General features: G+C 51.6%; 1 protein-coding gene across 4 annotated transcripts in view; it reads left to right on the top strand.

Annotated features, from left to right (window-relative positions):
* Positions 1-9,711: 9,711 nt before the first annotated feature.
* Positions 9,712-17,752, top strand: part of Kcnt1 (potassium sodium-activated channel subfamily T member 1) — a 55,450-nt gene continuing 47,409 nt past the window's right edge. For all 4 annotated transcript variants that reach the window (XM_029474315.2, XM_021184601.3, XM_029474314.2 and 1 more), the window contains exon 1: positions 9,712-9,912. In XM_029474315.2, coding sequence (XP_029330175.1) covers positions 9,818-9,912 — 95 coding nt within the window. In that variant the 5' untranslated portion in view covers positions 9,712-9,817. The remainder of the gene's footprint in view (positions 9,913-17,752) is intronic.

The raw sequence follows: 17,752 nt of genomic DNA, 5'->3' as shown, positions 1-17,752 counted from the left end.
TTTGCCCTCTGTGGCTCCCTTGCCTTTGAATCTTCCTTTGGACCTGGTGAGGTAGCATTTGCCACCAAGCCCAGTGTCCTAGGGTTTCCATGCTGTGATAGAACACAGTGACTAACAACAGCTTGAAGAGGGAAGGGTCTATTCCATTTCATACTTCCAGGTAACAGTCTGTCGCTGCAGAAAGTCAGGGCACGAACCCAAGAAGGCCAAGAACCTGGATGCAAGAACTGAGGCAGAGGCCATGGAGGAACACTGTTTACTGGCTTGCTCCCTCAGCCAGCTTCACTCATCAGTAGTACCTCCCACCATGACCCACATTGATTATCCATCATCAGTTAAGATAATGCCCCACAGGCTTGCCCACAGGCCTTTGTAGTGAGGGTGTTTTCTCTACTGAGATTTCCTAGTCCCAAATGATTCATGAGTGTATGTCAAGTTAATGTAAAACTTACCAAGACTCCAGCTTCCTGAGTTCAATCCCTAGAAACCACATGGCAAAGAGACTCCACAAAGATGCCCTCTGACCTCCGCATGAGTGCCCTGGCACGTTTGCCATGAGAGTCCTCAGGACTCAGCTTTGTCCATACCCTTGATGTAGTGCCAGGGGTGATGTTTGCCCCTTGACTCTCTCTCTGCAACAGCCAGGGCACCTCTCTTCCTTCCAGTTGGTTGATACAGAAAGATACCACTGAGTGTCACTTCCGGTGACTCCAGTCCCAGTGCTGCTCAAACTCTGAGCTTTCACTTTGCTTCAGGAGGTGTCAGGGAGCCGCCATGTCTGTCATAGACACCAAGCTCCTTTCCCTAGGGAGAGCTACCTACCCTGCAGCCTGGCAGCTCCCACAGTTCTGGCATTTTAACTGTGCAGAGAAGCAGATAGACTTCCTGCCATGGTTAACGTTAGCAGAGAGTGGCTGCTGCACCGAATCCTCACCACAGTGACACCGCAGTGCTACCTTTAGGACGCAGATGCTTGGTGGGGACACCCAGGAGTCTGTAGGCATGCATGCATAAACACACATAAACATTCATACACCCATGTGCACACACATGCAGATGCATATCCAGGCACACATAAGCATGCATGTCTGGCTTTACAGATGCATATTCATGTGCCCACACAAGTATAAATCTGTCCATGGCAATACACATGTGGAAATGTACACAAAATGTACATATTCACAGGTACATATACATACCTGTGCAGGTGCATGAACACAGAAGCATATATTTGTCCATGTGTACACATGGAAAAATGCACACATTACACCTTTTTGTACACAAACGCAGGCATGCATACACATGTGCATGTACCCATGTGTGTACACCTGTGCATATTCTATACACAAGAACATGCGTGCGCATTTCATACACACCTCTGCACACATGCATGCATGCATGTGTCTCTGTATATATACAGGATATATCCACTAAACCTGTCATTTTGCAAGGTCAGTGAATGGGATGCTTGTGTGAACAGTGGAAGGATGAATCCCAGCAGAGGGAATACCCTGCCCACAGACGATGGTCCTATACAAGCACTAAACACATTAGATTCTTAAAAGGAATCTTGCAAGAACAGCACAAACCCCCCCTTCCCGGGAACTCCTCCTGTGGAGCAGTCCTTGCCTCCCTCTGAGATCAGAAAAGCACCTGGAACTGCTCTGGCTGGTGAAGCCAGGCAGAGTGTTTAACGATGGGATCAGGCACTACCTGCGAGCCCACTGTGGCTCTCAGAATTGAAACTGTGATTGCCACACAGGAGGATACTCTCTACATTGTATTCAAACTGGGAAGACAAAGAAATTCCCTTCTCTTTTAGGGTTCTTCAAAAAGCAGATATGCCTAGCTTTTGATTTTGTTGTCTAGAGAGAGTCTCACTATGTAGCTCTCATTGGTCTGGAATTTGCTATGTAAAACAGGCTGGGCTCAAACTTTTAGAGATTCTACCTGTCTCTGCTTTCTAAGTGCTAGGATTAAAGGTATGTGCTACCACACTCGCAAAAATTATATTTATTTAGGTATCTGTCAAGGAGGAAGTTGTCAAGCTTAGTGGCAAATGCCCTTACCTTTTAAGCCATCTCTCCTGTGCCTAGTGTTTTGTTTTTTGTTTTGTTTTATTTTTTTTTTAATGGAGTCCTATTAAGAGACCTGAATGCCTGCAGCAGTGTGTCCTTGCAGACTCCTGTGGGCTCCTGGGGAGCTGTGAGTTCAGGGTGGCCTGGGGCAGAGCTACTAGCTACTCCTGAGTTACTCTATCAGGTCTCTGCATCATTAGACCTTAAAAATAAGGCTATAAGGAAAAACTAACCAACCTTGCCCAGGCTGCCTCTGAAATGGGGTGAGGAGACCTCCATGATACTCCTGATGACAATGACAATGACGATGGGGATGCTGGCATGTCACAGGCTCATGTTTCCTACCATGCTATCCACCAGCTCTGTCTTGCTGCCCTGTGAGTTTCCCATCATCAAGGAGGCAGAATGTCTCTTCATTTTATTTCCGTATTGAATTATTTTCTCATCTTTGGACAGCCACTCATCCAGGCTGCCTTTCACTTTCTGCTGGGTTACTTCTAGGTCTCTGTGGCTTTGCGGTCAGCGAGGTGTTCTTTTGTCTCAGTCATTTGTCCTTCCTGTTGTGGACAGTGTCATCCAACTGCAGAAGAGGTTTGGAGTCCATTCCTCTGTGCCTTTGAGGGGTTTGTGTATTAAATGAAAACTTCCCCTCTCTGAGGATTTCTCTTGCATTGTCTTCCAGCCCTTTTCCTTGGCTCAAGGCTATGAAGGAGGTCTGATTTGATTCCATCCTATCCAATGGCAGGCATGCAACTGTAGGAGCTGTGTAGGAGCACAGGCTCTAGAGCCAAGAATCTGGACTCAAACACTGACCCTGCCAAGGGCAAGGAAACAGCAGCCAGATGAAACAAGTCCTGAGGCTTCAATCTTGTAAATATACAAGATTGAGAGATTGATTGAGAGAGCCTAAGCTGAAAGTATCCAAATCAAACATACAGAGGCCACCACAGCTGTGAATCAAGACACATCTTATATTGGCTATATAACTAGGCTTTATGGACTGTGGCCACACCCTGAATGCCTCTCATCTCATCTTGGAAGTTAAACAGAGCCTGGTCTGTTTAGTACTTGGGTAGGAGAACTTGGTCTTATCATCCATGTGGCACTGGTTTGTACTAAGGAAAGATGAGACTGAAGGTCATAGAGCCTTGTACCAAGGATCCAGGAGGCTGCTGAGGTCAGGGAGTGTGTGACCTCACTTGCAAGGAAGCCTTGAGAGACAACTGTGTGAAGCCTGAGCTTCTGTAGAGATCCCAGGGTGTTGGAGATGCCAGGACCATATGAGCTGAGGGAAGCTGAAAGCATAGAGTGGAGATGAACCATGAAAGAGACTGTGCTGCAGGCAGCAAGGATGGAGGTGGGCAGCCACTGTTGGACTGAGTCTCAGGCGCTCTACACGGGGCCACAGGGTTGGGTGTTTCCCCAACTGGCTTTTAGACTCATCTTGATCTGATTGTTCCTTGGTATGTTCCCATCCCTCCCATTTGTAGTGAGAATGTTTACAGTATGCCATTGTATATTGCAAGCATATCTCTCTCATGTTATAAGAGTTCACAGTTAATAGATTGTCTCAGGTGAGACTTAAACTTTTAAAGAGTTTTGGAACTGTTAGATACCATGGGGGCATTTAGAGCTGGAATAAATTCATTTCACATTATGGACAGTTATAAACCTACAGGGACAGGAGGATGAAGGGTATAGCTTAAAAGTGTCTGGATGCCGGGCAGACAAGGAGTAGACTCGTGATGGTAAATATTGATCATTAACAGGATCTAGGGTCATCTAGGAGACAAGTCCCTCTAGGAGAATCTCTAGGCAATGTCTTTGAGAGAGTTTCTTGGTTAAGTTAATTGAGCTGGGAAGCCCCACGCTAAGGGTGGTCAGCAGGACTCCTTGAGCTGGCCAAGATTGAATGAAAAAGGAAAAAAGTGAGATTATCTCTCTCAGCTTCCTGACCGGATGCCATGTGACCAGCTTCCTCACCTCCTGCAGCAGTGTCTTCTCCATTATGATGGACGGCACCCTTCATCTGTGAGCCCTAGTAAACTTCACCATGCTCCCTAAGTTGCTTTTGCTGGGCACTTTGTCATCAGGATGGTCGTTGCATCAGGACCTCCTGGCCTCTGCCCTGGAGCATCCTTGAGCTTCTTGTACTCCTGACTCCATGTATCCTCACTGTGAAATATGGTCCATATCCGGGATGAGGCATCAGCTTTGCCCAGTGTTTTCTGAGAGCTATCTTCAAGGGGTTTTGAAAGCATGCGCTCCTGGCCAAAAGAGAAAGACAGGGATGTCCCAGTCCAGCCATTTTAGCCTTTGTCTCAAAACCGGTAGGTTTGGTGCACTCACCTTGTATCAGGTCTGGTAATAGTCCTGCTTGGGATGTTTTGATCATTCTGTGCTGACATGTGGCTCCTGAAGTGCCTAGTGATAAGTTTTTCTCCACCAGTGAAATGAGCCAATTCCAGACAGATTAAAGTATAGAAAGGCAGGTTTGTCAGGAAGCAGCTCTCGAGCAAGTTTACCAACCACACAGGTGGGGGTCCGTTGCCATGTAGGTTGGAGAGACAGAGTAGCTGAGAAGACAAAGAGAAAGCACTCATGCAGAGAGAAGAGACCAAAATGTCTACATTGTATATGGAAGAGCTTCTGAGGCAGGGAAGGCTCAGCTCCTCAGCTTTTTTCTTTTCCAACCTGTAACAGAGGTGGCTGCCAGCCATGTGGCTATCCTTAATCAAGATGGTGCTAAAGCCATGATTCCACCTTCTTTATCCCATAAATGAGATGGTGGCCAGCCACGTGCTGTTTATATCTTTCCTGCCACTGGCTGATGTGCAGCCACGTGGCTGTGGGAAGGGGGTGGATTTAGAGTAGCAGGCTGCTCCCTCACCATCAGTGTTGCTGCTCTTCCCTGGGCCTCACAGGATGGGATGGGATGCAGGTGGGGTGGGGGTGGGGCTAGGCAGCACCTAGGGCTGAGTGTGCGGAGGTGCTCAGCTGCTGAGGCTGCGCTGCAGTGATGAAGGGGAGCAGGAGAGCTTGGTTCCAAAACACTGGACATAGGGACTTCAGACCAACTTGGATAAATTTTTTGGTTTTAGATCTGGTGGTACCCACTCTCCCAGCCTTTGCAAGAGACCTGAGGAGCTATGGAATATAGTCCCACCCAACAGCCTGGGGTCTAATGGTGGTGGTGGCTAAGCCTCAGACTTTTTCAGACTTGGGACAAACAGACTTGAGATGCTCATAACCATGATTTTCAAAAGACAATAAGCTTGTCTCTGCTATGGGTTGGAGAAAACAAAAACCAAAAAACGAAAAAACAGCATACCTTGCTTGGTGGCCAGGATACCCAAACCTTGTAACATAATAATAACCTCCTTGGTGTTAATTTTAGGAACATTAAATTGTTTACACCTAAGCCGGGCATGGTGGCGCACGCCTTTAATCCCAGCACTCGGGAGGCAGAGGCAGGCGGATTTCTGAGTTCGAGGCCAGCCTGGTCTACAAAGTGAGTTCCAGGACAGCCAGAGCTACACAGAGAAACACTGTCTCGAAAAACCAAAAAAAAAAAAAAAAATGTTTACACCTGTTAGAACTTGGTTTTTGTCTTCTGAAAATTACGGCTATGATTATGGATTCAAAAGTCTTTTACCCGAAGGCTCCCTGGAACAAAGACCAGGTCTATGTCCTGGCACAGATGTGCTTGGCCTGGCCAGGCAGCTCAGCAGGGAAGACCCAGAAGGGGCAACTGATGCTCCAAGGCTACTCATAGAGTCCAAAAATTGAGTCAGGCAGAGAGAAGGATGAGGGAAAGGAGAGGTCCCATGTGGCCGCAGAGGAACCCCGCTCCCCTCGCCCCTAGTCTCAGCACCAGATAAGTTATTCTCCCCCAGTGAAGTGAGCCAATGAAGACAGATTAGAGTATAGAAAGGAAGGTTTCTTGGGAAGCAGCTCTGGGACGAACAGGAGGAGGTCAGTGAAGTTGCCATGGGGGCGGTGGGGGAGATAGAGGGGAGGGGAGAGAGAAAGTGTGCAAAGAGAGGAGAGAGACGCAAATGTCTGCCTTAATTAAATAGGAGAGCCTCTGGGGAAGGGAGGCCTAGCCCCCTGGTTCAGGACAGAGGGCTAGATGTGCCCGTCATGCTCTGTAACAGGTAGGAACTGAGGAATGCTGGGAGAGCCTGGAGGCTAGGTCCAATTTGGTATGTCAAATATGCAACTCTGCTGTTTGTCCGGAGTCTGAATCCTAACACCTAGCAAAGGCTTGGACATGTTTTCATGCACTCAGTGAGTGCCCTTCCTGTCCTTCATGCGGGGCTGTGTCCTTTTTGCCCTGTTCTCTCTAGATTGATCACCTAGCCGGTCCCAAGACTAAGCTCTCCAAATGGTCTTCCAGGTGACCTGGATAGGTTGGCCCTGAGGCCCAACTTGAACTCTGTTCCAAACCAGGAACTGCCGTCATTCAATAGAGTGGCTTGTGTTTACCGGCTTGGCACTGGTCTACTACGCTACAATCGCCCTGTGAAGGAGGACAAACGACACGGGTGCCCTCATCCCAGAAGAGGAGACAAAGACTCAGGTGAAGAGACTTCCTAAGGCTACCTACCTATGTATCTAGAACCCTTGACCATCACTGGCTCCCAGAGAGTCCCTCAGAGGACCAAGCAGTTTCCTCCAGAGCCGCCAGACTTTCCTAAGAGAGCAATTCTATCCCTTGAAGGCTCTGCCTTGACTTGGGGTGGAGATGGGGGACGTGGGCTATGCGTCTCATAGGTTGAACTCTGTGGTGATTTGAATATGCTTGGCCCAGGGAGTGGCACTATTAGAAGATGTGGCCTTTTGGAGGAAGTATGTCACTGTGGAGGTGGGCTTTGAGAGACCTTTCTCCTAGCTGCCCGGAAGCTAGTCCTCTGTTTGCCTTCAGATGAAGATGTAGAACTCTCAGCTCCTCCTGTGCCATGCCTGCCTGGATGCTGCCATGCTTCTGCCTTAATGATAATGGACTGAATCTCTGAACTGTAAGCCAGCTCCAATTAAATGTTGTCCTTTATAAGAGTTGCCTTCATCATGGTGTCTCTTTACAGCAATTGAAATTCTAAGACAAACTCTATACCTTGCCTTAAGGGCAGGCTGAGGGCCTAGGACATGAGCAACTAATTTGAGCCACAAAACATTGAATTCTTATAGAAACAGGCAGTTCACTGACGTAGCCACCTCAAAGGAGACAGATGATAGAGATCAACTCTGGGTCCTATCTGTCTCCTAGGCTCTCCCGGGGTCACCCAGGGAAAGAATGAGAAACGGAATAAGAAGTGGACCCCTGAATCCTGGAAGGTGGGCTAGAGCCATGTTCTCTCTCCAGTTGTCCCACCTTCACAGAATCCTCTAATTGCCCTGCCATGCTTGCCCCAAAGTTCTTCCCAACATGGCTGAGTCCTCCCCACTATCTCCCAAAGCCTGGGACATGCAGTGAACAGAAATATTGACATATTTCAACCACAGCCCTCCTACCATGGGCACTCTTCCAAGAGGCTCTAGGGGCCCTGGTCTGCTTAATAGTCAATCCAAGTTTGTAGGGTGTGGAGGGGCTAGGCACCACTAAGGAACATGAAGGGGGAGCTGGTGGCAGGAGGTCCATGGGATGCCCACTCACAGCGCCTGCTCGCTCTTGTGCACTCTTGTGCAGCAGCACTCTAAGGTTGCAAGAACGGCCTGCCTGTCACTGCTCCCAAACCACAGCTGGGTGGGGGCAGGACCAGGTCTGACTTCAGGTGCATTTCCTTTCCCTGAGGCCCCCTGAAGTAAGCAGAGATTCTCCCCTGACCCCTGACCCCTTGGATCTTGAGGCCAAGAGGGAAAAATTCAGAAGTGCCCAAAAGGTCAGGGCAGCAGAGAATGCAGCTCCTAGGCACCTGGTGCTGCCTTCCTGGGAGGCTTGCCAAAAGAAATAAAGCCCTGAGCCCTGGCCATGTGCTTCCCCACCTGCCAGCACCTCCCCAGGCCCAGCCAGCTTGTGACTAAGAAATAACAATCAACTCCGCCGATGCTATTAGGAAAATGTTATTTTTCAAGTGCTGCCAGATCCCAGAGGTTGAATCTGTGATCTGAGAAACATGTGAATGTTGCCACTGGCAGCCATGGCCTGAGACAGCCACTGAGCATCCCCCAGCCTCCAGAGGAAGGGAGTGCCTATGCTTGTCAGTGTGCTGGTAGTCTGAGGGTGGGAGGACCAGGGTGTACAATACACCCACTCTTCCCAACTTGAGAATGAGAGTCCAAACTCTGCCTGAGGTAAATGTTCCCTTCATCTTCTACCCCTGTGGCCTACTTTGAACAAACATAGGGCAAACCCCTTCCTCTCAGGCCTTACTTGGGGAAGCTTAAGCAGGTCCAGTGGACTGGTGCTGACGTACTTAAGTGTGAACACTGGTGCTGCATACTTAAGTGTGAACACTGGTGCTGAGTACTTAAGTGTGAACACTGGCTGCCTTCTTGGGCTCTTTGCTTTTGGCTGAGCCACACTGGGGCACTGCTAAGTCAGGTAGGAGGGAACTGGGCATTCTACCGACTGAATTCTACTGTGGGGTGCTGGAAGGCTAGATTGACAACAGGCTGGGCTGAGGGCCAGGAGCTCTGCCATGCCAGGGCACAAGAAGCACAGGACCCTAGTTAGGTCAGGAGCCCAGTGGACCACAGTCCCCCACTTGTGCTAATGCCCACAGTCCTGTCCATTCATGGGTGCAGTTGAGTCTAAGCCTGTTCTCACTTGGTGTATGTAAGCTGCTTACTGGGTCCTATGCTGTAGGCAGAAGTTTCTACAGATAGCTGTGGTTTGGAGGCTGAAGATAAATGTCCCCAGCTTGCTGCCTCAGGAGGCTGGGAACTGGAGCCTGGGGCCCTCTGCCAGCCAGTCTCCAGCTGCTGTGTCTGTTTAGTACAGCTGAATATGGATATGGAGGGAGAGAAAGACCAGAAAAGGCAAAGGGTGGACATACTGCTGGCCGCTGGGGACAAGACCTTCCTGGTGAACATAAGGCTGCCCCAGCCCATGCTCCACATGTCCCAGCTCATATCAGTGACTCCCACGATTGGGGTAGGAGTCCTTGGAAGTCCAGAGTCGTGAATCTCATCTGTTCTGATTTGTTGGCCCTAGAGGGCCTCCTTTTAAACTGCCTCTTGCCAGTCAGCAGTGAGAGGCTGAGAGGAGGCCTTGGGGGGGGGGGGGGGTGGAGATGCTGGCTCCAGAACCTGAAGAAAAGCTGAGCAACTGGCCTTGGAGCCGATTGTGGGGGCGGGGAGGCTTGCCTGGCTCGGGTCCAGGGAAGAGGAGGGCTCCTATGTCAACTCAAGGAAGACCAGGGACCTTCAAGTAAACAATGTTCTGGAGTTAGCCATGACCACTCCCATCCGCCCCCCCCCCGACACACAAACACACACACACACACACACACACACACACACACACACACACATATCCTGGGAAAAGAAAAACCTTAAGCCCGCCCGGAGGACCCGGGAGGCGCCCCGCCCCCGCCGAGCTCCGCCCTCAGCCCCTCCCCCTGCAGGTGCTTGTCCCGCCCCCGCGGGGGGTCGCGGAGGCTGGGAAGGGCTCGCAGGGGTCTGCGCGCGACCGGCAAGGGCGCGGGCGGTGAGGGGGCGCTGCCTTGTGCCTGCAGGCGACCCTGCTCAGGGAAAGTCGGCCGCGGGGACGTGCTCCTGGACGCCGCCGCCTCACAATGAACGACCTGGACACGGAGGTGCTGCCCTTGCCGCCAAGGTACCGATTCCGTGACCTGCTTTTAGGAGACCAGCCATTCCCGAACGACGATAGGTAAGTGACGGAGCTGTCCGCGGTGCTGAGTCCCGCACGAGCGCACGCGCACCCTTCACGCCCCCCACCCCAACCCCAACCCCCGCTCCGTCCCAGCAGCCGCCACAACGTTCTTCAACTTTCTCGGTTTCCCTGGATAGAAAGTTTTGGGTGGGCTGGGATCCGGCGCCTCTTCCTGCGGGGACCTGGAGCGGGAAGCGGGGGTGCTTGCAGGCTCTGATGCACGGGGGTTGAGGGTGGAGTAGGGGGCTAACTCTGTCTCCCCGTGCACGGACGTCCGTTCTCATCCCCAACCCCAGCGCTCCACTGATTTGAGGATCAGTCAGGTCTGTACGCACTATGGCCGCGGAGCCCCGCAGCCAGCCAGGTAGTCACCAGGGGTCAGTGTCCTTCAGACTCGTTTCAGCATGGTCACATTTTCAGAGTGAAGGCGGTATGACGGTATGACGTTCCCTCACCGCAAATTCTCCTCTGTGCTTTAAGCAGGGGTCAACCGAATGATCCTATGGAAATAGCTCCTAAGTGAAGGGGCTTGGCAGGAAGCTGGAAAGAAATGTCTCTTTCTGCCTTTTCCCCAAATAACTCTCTTGGTAAACACTAGTGTTCTTGCTGCCAGCCTCAGGGGAGGTGCTTTCCTTTCAGCAAGGGAAGATGGTGAAGGACACTGGCAGACTAGGAAAGGCTGGCTTATGATCAGAAACTTCTACTTCTTCTTCTGTTCATCACCTTCCCAGGGCTATGTCTCCCCCAACCTTGGACTTGGATGCACTTTCCCTCAAACAGCGTAGTTCCTTGAGTTAGGACAGAAAGTACATGAGCCTGCAAATTGTCAGGACACACACTGAGCACTTGAAACAACCAACTGGGAAATCACTACTGAGAACGAATCATGTTTGTGAATAGGTCAGTGTGTTCAGAGCTGGAGTGCGTGCAGAGTGATCTTGATCATTGCTTTGCCTACTGGACCGATGATTTTCTAACAGATGTCCCTGGGTGTTCAGAACTGCAGGGCAGAGACGTATGTGCACGGGTGTGTGTTCCAAGTCCTCACTGGTTAGAACCAGGGAGTTTGGATCTTGTGCGGGCATGTCTGTTCACTTGTCTTTTGCTATGTAGCCCAGGCTTGCTTTGATTCAGCATCCTCCTGCCTCAGCTCCTTGAGTGCTGGGATTTGCAGCTGTGTGTCACTGCATCTGGTTTTAGAGGTGCATTTAGATTTCATGCTTTCTTGTCTTTTGAACCAAGTGCTACAGTAATACACGTACCTGCCCGAGGAAGACCCTGGCTTTGGTCTAGTTAGCCGCATCTGCTCAGACAGAGGGAAAGATGGGTTGTCTTGGCTCTGCCATCTGCAGGTGGGGACTTCACATGGCAGGGCTTGGGCTTCTGTGAGTCCCATTTCCTGTGCCTGACCTCTTAAGTCAGCGCTCCCTCCCTCCTGGTGCCTGCTCCACTGGGATGCGGTGAGTTCCGGGAATTAGCAGCTGCGGAGAGTTCTCCCAGTGCTTGGTAAGAAATGGCATCTGTCTTCCCAAAGTGCCTGGGGCCTGACTGGACAGATGCCAGTGACTAGCTGATGTAGCTGAAAGACTGCCTCCCTCCCTTTCCAGGCATGGATAGTGAAGATTCCTGTTGTCAGCCATAGGGTGGCAGCCACAGTCTGCCTGGTAACAGCTGTCTTCTGCCCTGGGGTGAGAGACTGTTGTTAGGGCAGTGGCAGTTTGTGCAATGTTTTTAATTGTGATACATAATGAAACATAAATTTTAAAACAGTAAGATTAAACAAAGCCAGGGTTGGCACAACCCTCGACTCTCAGAATATTTCCCTTCCCTTCCAAGTCACTCCCTTATCTCTAAAGCTATCTTTCTCCCGGGAGCTTCTTTAGTATCACCGGAGTGGGTGAGTCTGGCCTCTCATGACTTCCAGGCTTTGGTCCCTCTGAGCCCCTAGGTTCTCATCACAGGCAGGTGATACAGAAAAGTGTGGGCTGAGGTCTGCTCCAGAGCATCTGAGCCCTGTGTGTACACAGACCCAGCACAGACTTCAAGCTGAATGTGGAGAGGGCAGAGGAGGTCCCTCCTGCTGCCTGGAACCTGCCCGATGGTCCTGCTGTCACTCCCTCCAAAGCTTTGTCCCTTCCCTCCCCCTCCTCCATACCTGTCTCCTCTTCCTTCTGCATCATCACTGGTTCTCAAAGTGGAGGATGGCACTGGGAACCCTTCTCCACTACTATGATGTTGGCCTAAGCAACTGTGCCATGTGTCTAGGAGGGCTTAGACAGGGACAGAGGGAAGGCAGGCTCTATCTGCCCTGCTTACTCCCAGGAGTTCTCTGGAGTAGCCAGCTGCAGAGAGGTCCCAGGCTGCAGGCAATGGGCTTCTGCACCAGGGGGATGTAGCATAGAACCCTCACAGCCTGGGGTAGTGGTCTCAGTGGGGGCAGGGGGTGCTGGGCTAACTGTGTCCCAGCACAGGACAGGCTCAGGTTAGAGGTTTAGCACCTCCCTCTTTGCCCACTGGTCTTGCCCCACAATTAGCTCTGCTGGGCAAAAGTGGGGTGATATGCCCCCCGACTCTTGGAAGGCTGTAAGCAGGCAGGAAGGGCCGTGTGGGTTTCCTGTTCCCCAGAGGAATAAAGCTACTGCCGGTGAGTCACTGCAGCTTCCGAGGCCTTGACAGGGAGGTGCTCAGCCACCCACATGTGCACATGAGGCTGCACCGCCAGCCTGGGCACTCTTAAGGACACTGAGCACTGCACACAGCCCATGAGGGGTGGAGTTGAGATCTCACCCACACTGGGGCCCATGTTACTCTGGATAAACTCCCACCATCTGTGCTAAGGTCTGAGACCTTCGAGGGGCGGGGAACAGTCAGAGAGAGCTCAGTGGCTCCTGTTGCATTCAAGGTTCTAGACCAAGGCCTTGCCCCTTATGATACCTTACTGTCCCAGCTGCAGGAGTCCTGGGCATCTTAAAGAGGTTGGGTATACTCTCCACCCAGATCTACCCCTCCAAGTTCCCTGATCTGGGGGCGGGGGTATAGACTCACATTCTCCCTGTAAATGTATGAAGACTCCTGAGAGGGTGTTATGAGAGGCCTCAGGCTGTGGTGTTGACGGAGTGTCTGAATCTCAGAGTCTTGTCCTGGTCTGTAAGAGTGACTAAGGCTTCAGTACCACCACTGGCCCTTTGTCCACAGGATGAACAGGGCACTACCAGGCTGCTCAGAAGAGCCAGCCATGGGAAGATAGGACCTAGTAGGTCACCACTGGCTGGGCTCTAGGCAGGTGAAAGCAGGTTTGTCCCTGGATTAGTCTGCTCAGTTCAAACCTGAAGGGAAGTCTTCAGGGGTCCAAGGTGCTGCTGAAGACGGCAGGCCAGTGCAGGCCCCATCTGTGCTGTCCCTAACTCTCAGACAGTGGAGCTCAGCTCACTTCTCTGAGGCAAAAGCATTGAGAACGTTCTGACAGAATCATAAAAAATGGGAAGCAGAAAGTGCCCTGTGGCCAGGGCAGTGGGGTGTCCCCCATTGAGGAGAGCCATGGGGGTAGAGAGCCCGTGGGACCTCCTTTCCCTTCCTGTCAGGAACTGAAAGTGTACCAAGTTACCCTTTGGGGACTAAGCTGAACCCTTCTCATGAGATGCAGGCCCTCTACCCAAGTCTCCAACACCGAGATTAAGGAAAGGTGCCTCGAGGGACAGCCCTGCACTCAGAACTACTCACTGAGATTGTTAATGACCATAGAGCTGGGCTGGGCAGTGCTGCTGAAGGGGTGGGGCTGGGCTGGGAGTGGAGAACTCCGCTGGATAGCTGGATGCCCACTAAGTGCCCTCCTCATCACTCTTGAACGAGCTTGCCCTGGGGACCAGGGCCTGGCTCCACATCCTGACCACTCCCACAGCTTCCGATGCCCTGTCCTTACCCCTACCCTTGTAGTCTGCCTCTTCTGCTGCATATTACCATTCGGATCCAGAACCCTCAGCTCTGCCTCTGCTGGGCAGCCTTGCTTGCACCCCACCCCACCCCACCCCACTCTCTGTACATCCCTTCCAGGACAAGTAGCCTCCTATTTGCACCTTGAGCCAGCAGTAGGTGACCAGAGGGCTCTGGGACCAGAGTTTGCATGAAGCCCTCGAGGGTAGCTCTAAGGTGGGAAGTATTAGGGACACATCTAGTTCTCCTTTGGAGGTTCCTTGGGCCTTGACCAGGAGCCCTTATGGATCCCAAGTTAACACACACAAGAGGAACAAGCATCCAGTAATACTTGTTCAGAAATGGAAAAGGAGCTTCGACGATGGAGGGTGTGGCCTGGCTTGAGCCAGGGTGGTAGTGGGTGGGATATGTAGGTCATGCCTGGTCAAGAGTCCAAGGTGACAAAAGGGGTTCAAGAAGGAAGCGGGGTACTACTGGCGATGAGGGATGAGGCAACCAAGGAAAGGCCAGAGCACAGGATCAGAGATGGAGCTAGGAACCCCAGAAAGCACAGTAGCATCTCCGGCACACTCAAGACTGGAGCTACCCAGCTGACTGGGGCTTCATACCTGCCAAGAGCAGACTTCAAGTGAACTGATGGGGCAGGAGATGGGAACTGCCATGGCAGAGGACAGAGCAGGAGATGATGATAGGCCTGTGAGGCCCTGGAGCAAGCTAAGCACTGCTGCCCACTGACTGGCACTGGGTTTCTGTCCTGTGTTTCCTGCCCAAGGCTTCTGAACCCAGGAAAACATCAGACGGTGCTGCCTCCCACAGGGACTTCATTTCAAACAGCATCTAGGTGCTTCCCTGGCTCTGCAAAGGCTCGACTGATGAACGGGACAGGCCGTGAACTGCTGCCTGACTTAACCTGCATCCTTCTCTGGGCTGGGGCGCTCAGCTAGGGGTCACCAAGGTCAGAAGGGCCAGCTCCCTGGACTCCAGGAGCTCACTTAGATGTCAGTGTGCTCTCTCTCCATCTCTCTGTGCCCCGTGGTTATACTCTTGTGCCTCCTAGATGGTTGAATCAAGGCCTGGTTTCAGCAGGAAAAATGAGGACAGGGTCTGAAAGATTCTGGAATGTTCCGGTACTCTCAGGTGTCCTAAGCAAGATATAGGTTGAGACTTTTCAGATCATTGTCCAGGACCAGGGCTGGTTTCCACATGTCTCTACACTCAGTTGTACATGGGGTGAGGGGTTGACCATGCCTCTACACTTAGCTATACAGGGAGTTGGATGATCTGTCCCCTACTATACACTGAGCTCCGTAACAAGGAGCAGAGCCTGGAAGGTGAGCTTTGGGGCAGAGAAGTCAGGTGACCCTCGATATAGAGTAGTCCCAGGGTCAGTTATACCTTCCTCCTTCTGGTATCCCTGCCTGGGCATGGGATCTGGGACTTGGACCACCACCCCAGAGCTTGGGCCCTAGGAGGCTACAAACAAGCAGAACAAGCAGAATAGATGGGAGATGGGCTAGGATAAATATAATAGAATACAGGGGCAATGAGAGCTGTCAGTCCAAGGTACATTTGTGAGTTAAGAGAGCACCACCTGAGAAGCACCCTGGGGCCCATGTCTTCATTCACACAAGACACCACCTTAGTTGTACACCATCAGTTGACTAGTCTAGTCCCTTCATGTCCATGCCTGTGATGTCCAGAGACACCCTGAGAAGATGGATCTGGCATCTCCAGGGGCTAAACTCATATATCTCATCCTCTGAGTCAACACAGCTAGACACATATCTATCTTGGCCTTCTAAGCCCATGTTCTATGCCCACATCCTAGTGACTCACTTGCGTGACTTAAAATCAGATTCCTCCTGAATTAGCATAAAACAGAACGCAGAGGGCTGGGCCATGTGTTGGGGGTGGGGGGAAGGTCCTCTGGGGTCAGGATTAGTTGGGAGAGGGACCCTACAGTTTCTGGGGATTCCCCTGATTTCCCACACACTTCCTATAGCCTGCCGCATGCCACTCTGAGCTCTTCCATTTGGATGCAAACAGGGGGGCATCTTTTGTTTGCCCTTTATCTCTTTCAGTTGTGGGCAGTCATGAGCAGGCATTGAATAATCCTCAGAAGCAGCTCCAGAGAAGCACAGCTATTCTCACAGTCTTGAAGGTCAGAAGCATCCCCCCAGGTTCCTGGAGGCATCTAGCAGGTGCTGGAAAATGGGGTTCTTAGAGCAAGCACGTTGACTGCTCACAGGCCAGGTGTGGTGGCTGGTCCTTATCATCCCAGTACCGGGGAGGCAGAAATGGAGATTGGCTGGCCAACCAGTCGGCCTAATTGGTGAACTCCAAGCCAGTGAGAGACCCTGTCACAAAGGAAGAACTGTGGAGTTTACTGAGTATGATACCAAATGGTGTTCTCTGGCCTCTACACACGTACATGCACATATATCTACAACACAGAGAATAGGGGAGAGAGAGAGAGAGAGAGAGAGAGATAGTCATATGGACATCAGCCTCTTAAGCTTAAGGGGCTAGACACATGGTCACCAGTGAGGGACAGGGTCTTAGAAGTAGATATTGCTGGGGCCACATAGCTATGATCTACAGAACCAACATGGCCTGGGCCAGCCAGCTCCAACTCTGGACATCTGTCCTCCAGCACTAAGAGCTCATAGGGCATTTGGCTTCAAGGCACTCAGTTATGGTGGCCCAAAAACACTAATACCACCATCAGAGGTCATAGGTGTCATAAGAAGCCAGAGCCAAGAAGCTGGAAGCCACTAATGAGGAATGTGCTATGCCAGGCCCCATGGTACCAGCTCTGAAGATGGCATCTGACTGTCAAGCCACATCTGGGGCTAGGCTGTTTTCCTAGAGAATCTAAGTAGCCTGGAGATATACTAGAAAGTAGAAATGCCATAAGAGAGGCCCACCCCATACCAGATGAGGTGGAACGCAGTAGGAACCTCCTGGCAGGCCAGCCATCATGCAAAAACAATGAGAGCCAGCCTGCCAGCTGATCCTGAAGACTGAGGCTGATGGTGGAGACTGCATCCTTCCAACCTCGAGTTCCCTGAGAGTCTAGAAAAGGGGCCCTTTGCAGTCAAGAAGAGTTGCCATCCTCTAGGTGATGAGTCCCTGAGCTTGCTGGGGGAAATAGCCTGTCGTGGGGGAGGGGGATAGCAAAAGCCAGGAAAGGAAGATGTTCTGAGCAGGCTGCACAGGATAGGATGGATGAAGGAGCTTCACGGCTGCTCAGAACTTGTGTGGGATTCTTCATAGCTCTGTGCTGGGCAGGGCAGCCATCAAGTAGCAAGCCAAAGTGAATCCCAGCTTTGCAGGTGCATGGTCCGATCCTTGGGTCCCGAGTCCCATGAAGTGCTTGGACAGGAGAGTCAGAGATAGAGCAGAGACAGTCTGGGAGAATGCATGGTGAGGTTCTGAGCCCAGAAGTTCCCCTATCCATCTTCTGTTGCTTTAGATGTGGGCAGAGCCACACCTTTAGGGCCTGACCTGTGAGAGGTCCTTCTTGCTCCACCTCTCCACCCACAAGCCCCTTCCAATCTTAAGAAACTCCTAGCAAGTGCCACCTGCCACCCCAGGAAGTAAAAGCTGCCTTGCCCCTCAAGGTCCTGGCCGACTCAACTCAAAGACCTCGCCCTGTCCCACTGTTAACTTGATTCATTTGCATAGGCTCAGTATGGAAAGGGGAGCTTAGTCCTACGTCTCCAGTCTAGAGGGGACCCTGTTGAGCCTCTCAATAAGCTGTAGTGTCCTCAGAGGAAGTTGTGGCCTTGGGCCAGGCAGTTCCCACCCATGGGTACCAAAAGTGTTTTCTGCCCTCCCCGGCTCCAGAACAACCTGCCCCTTTCCTGCAGCACCCTCTGTGACACCTGGCTTGCCTCACATCCAC

Source organism: Mus caroli, unplaced genomic scaffold (assembly GCF_978045245.1).
Source record: "Mus caroli unplaced genomic scaffold, Mus_caroli_1 scaffold_2, whole genome shotgun sequence".
NCBI classification, from domain to species: domain Eukaryota; kingdom Metazoa; phylum Chordata; class Mammalia; order Rodentia; family Muridae; genus Mus; species Mus caroli.
This window is presented reverse-complemented; position numbering and strand designations above follow the sequence as displayed.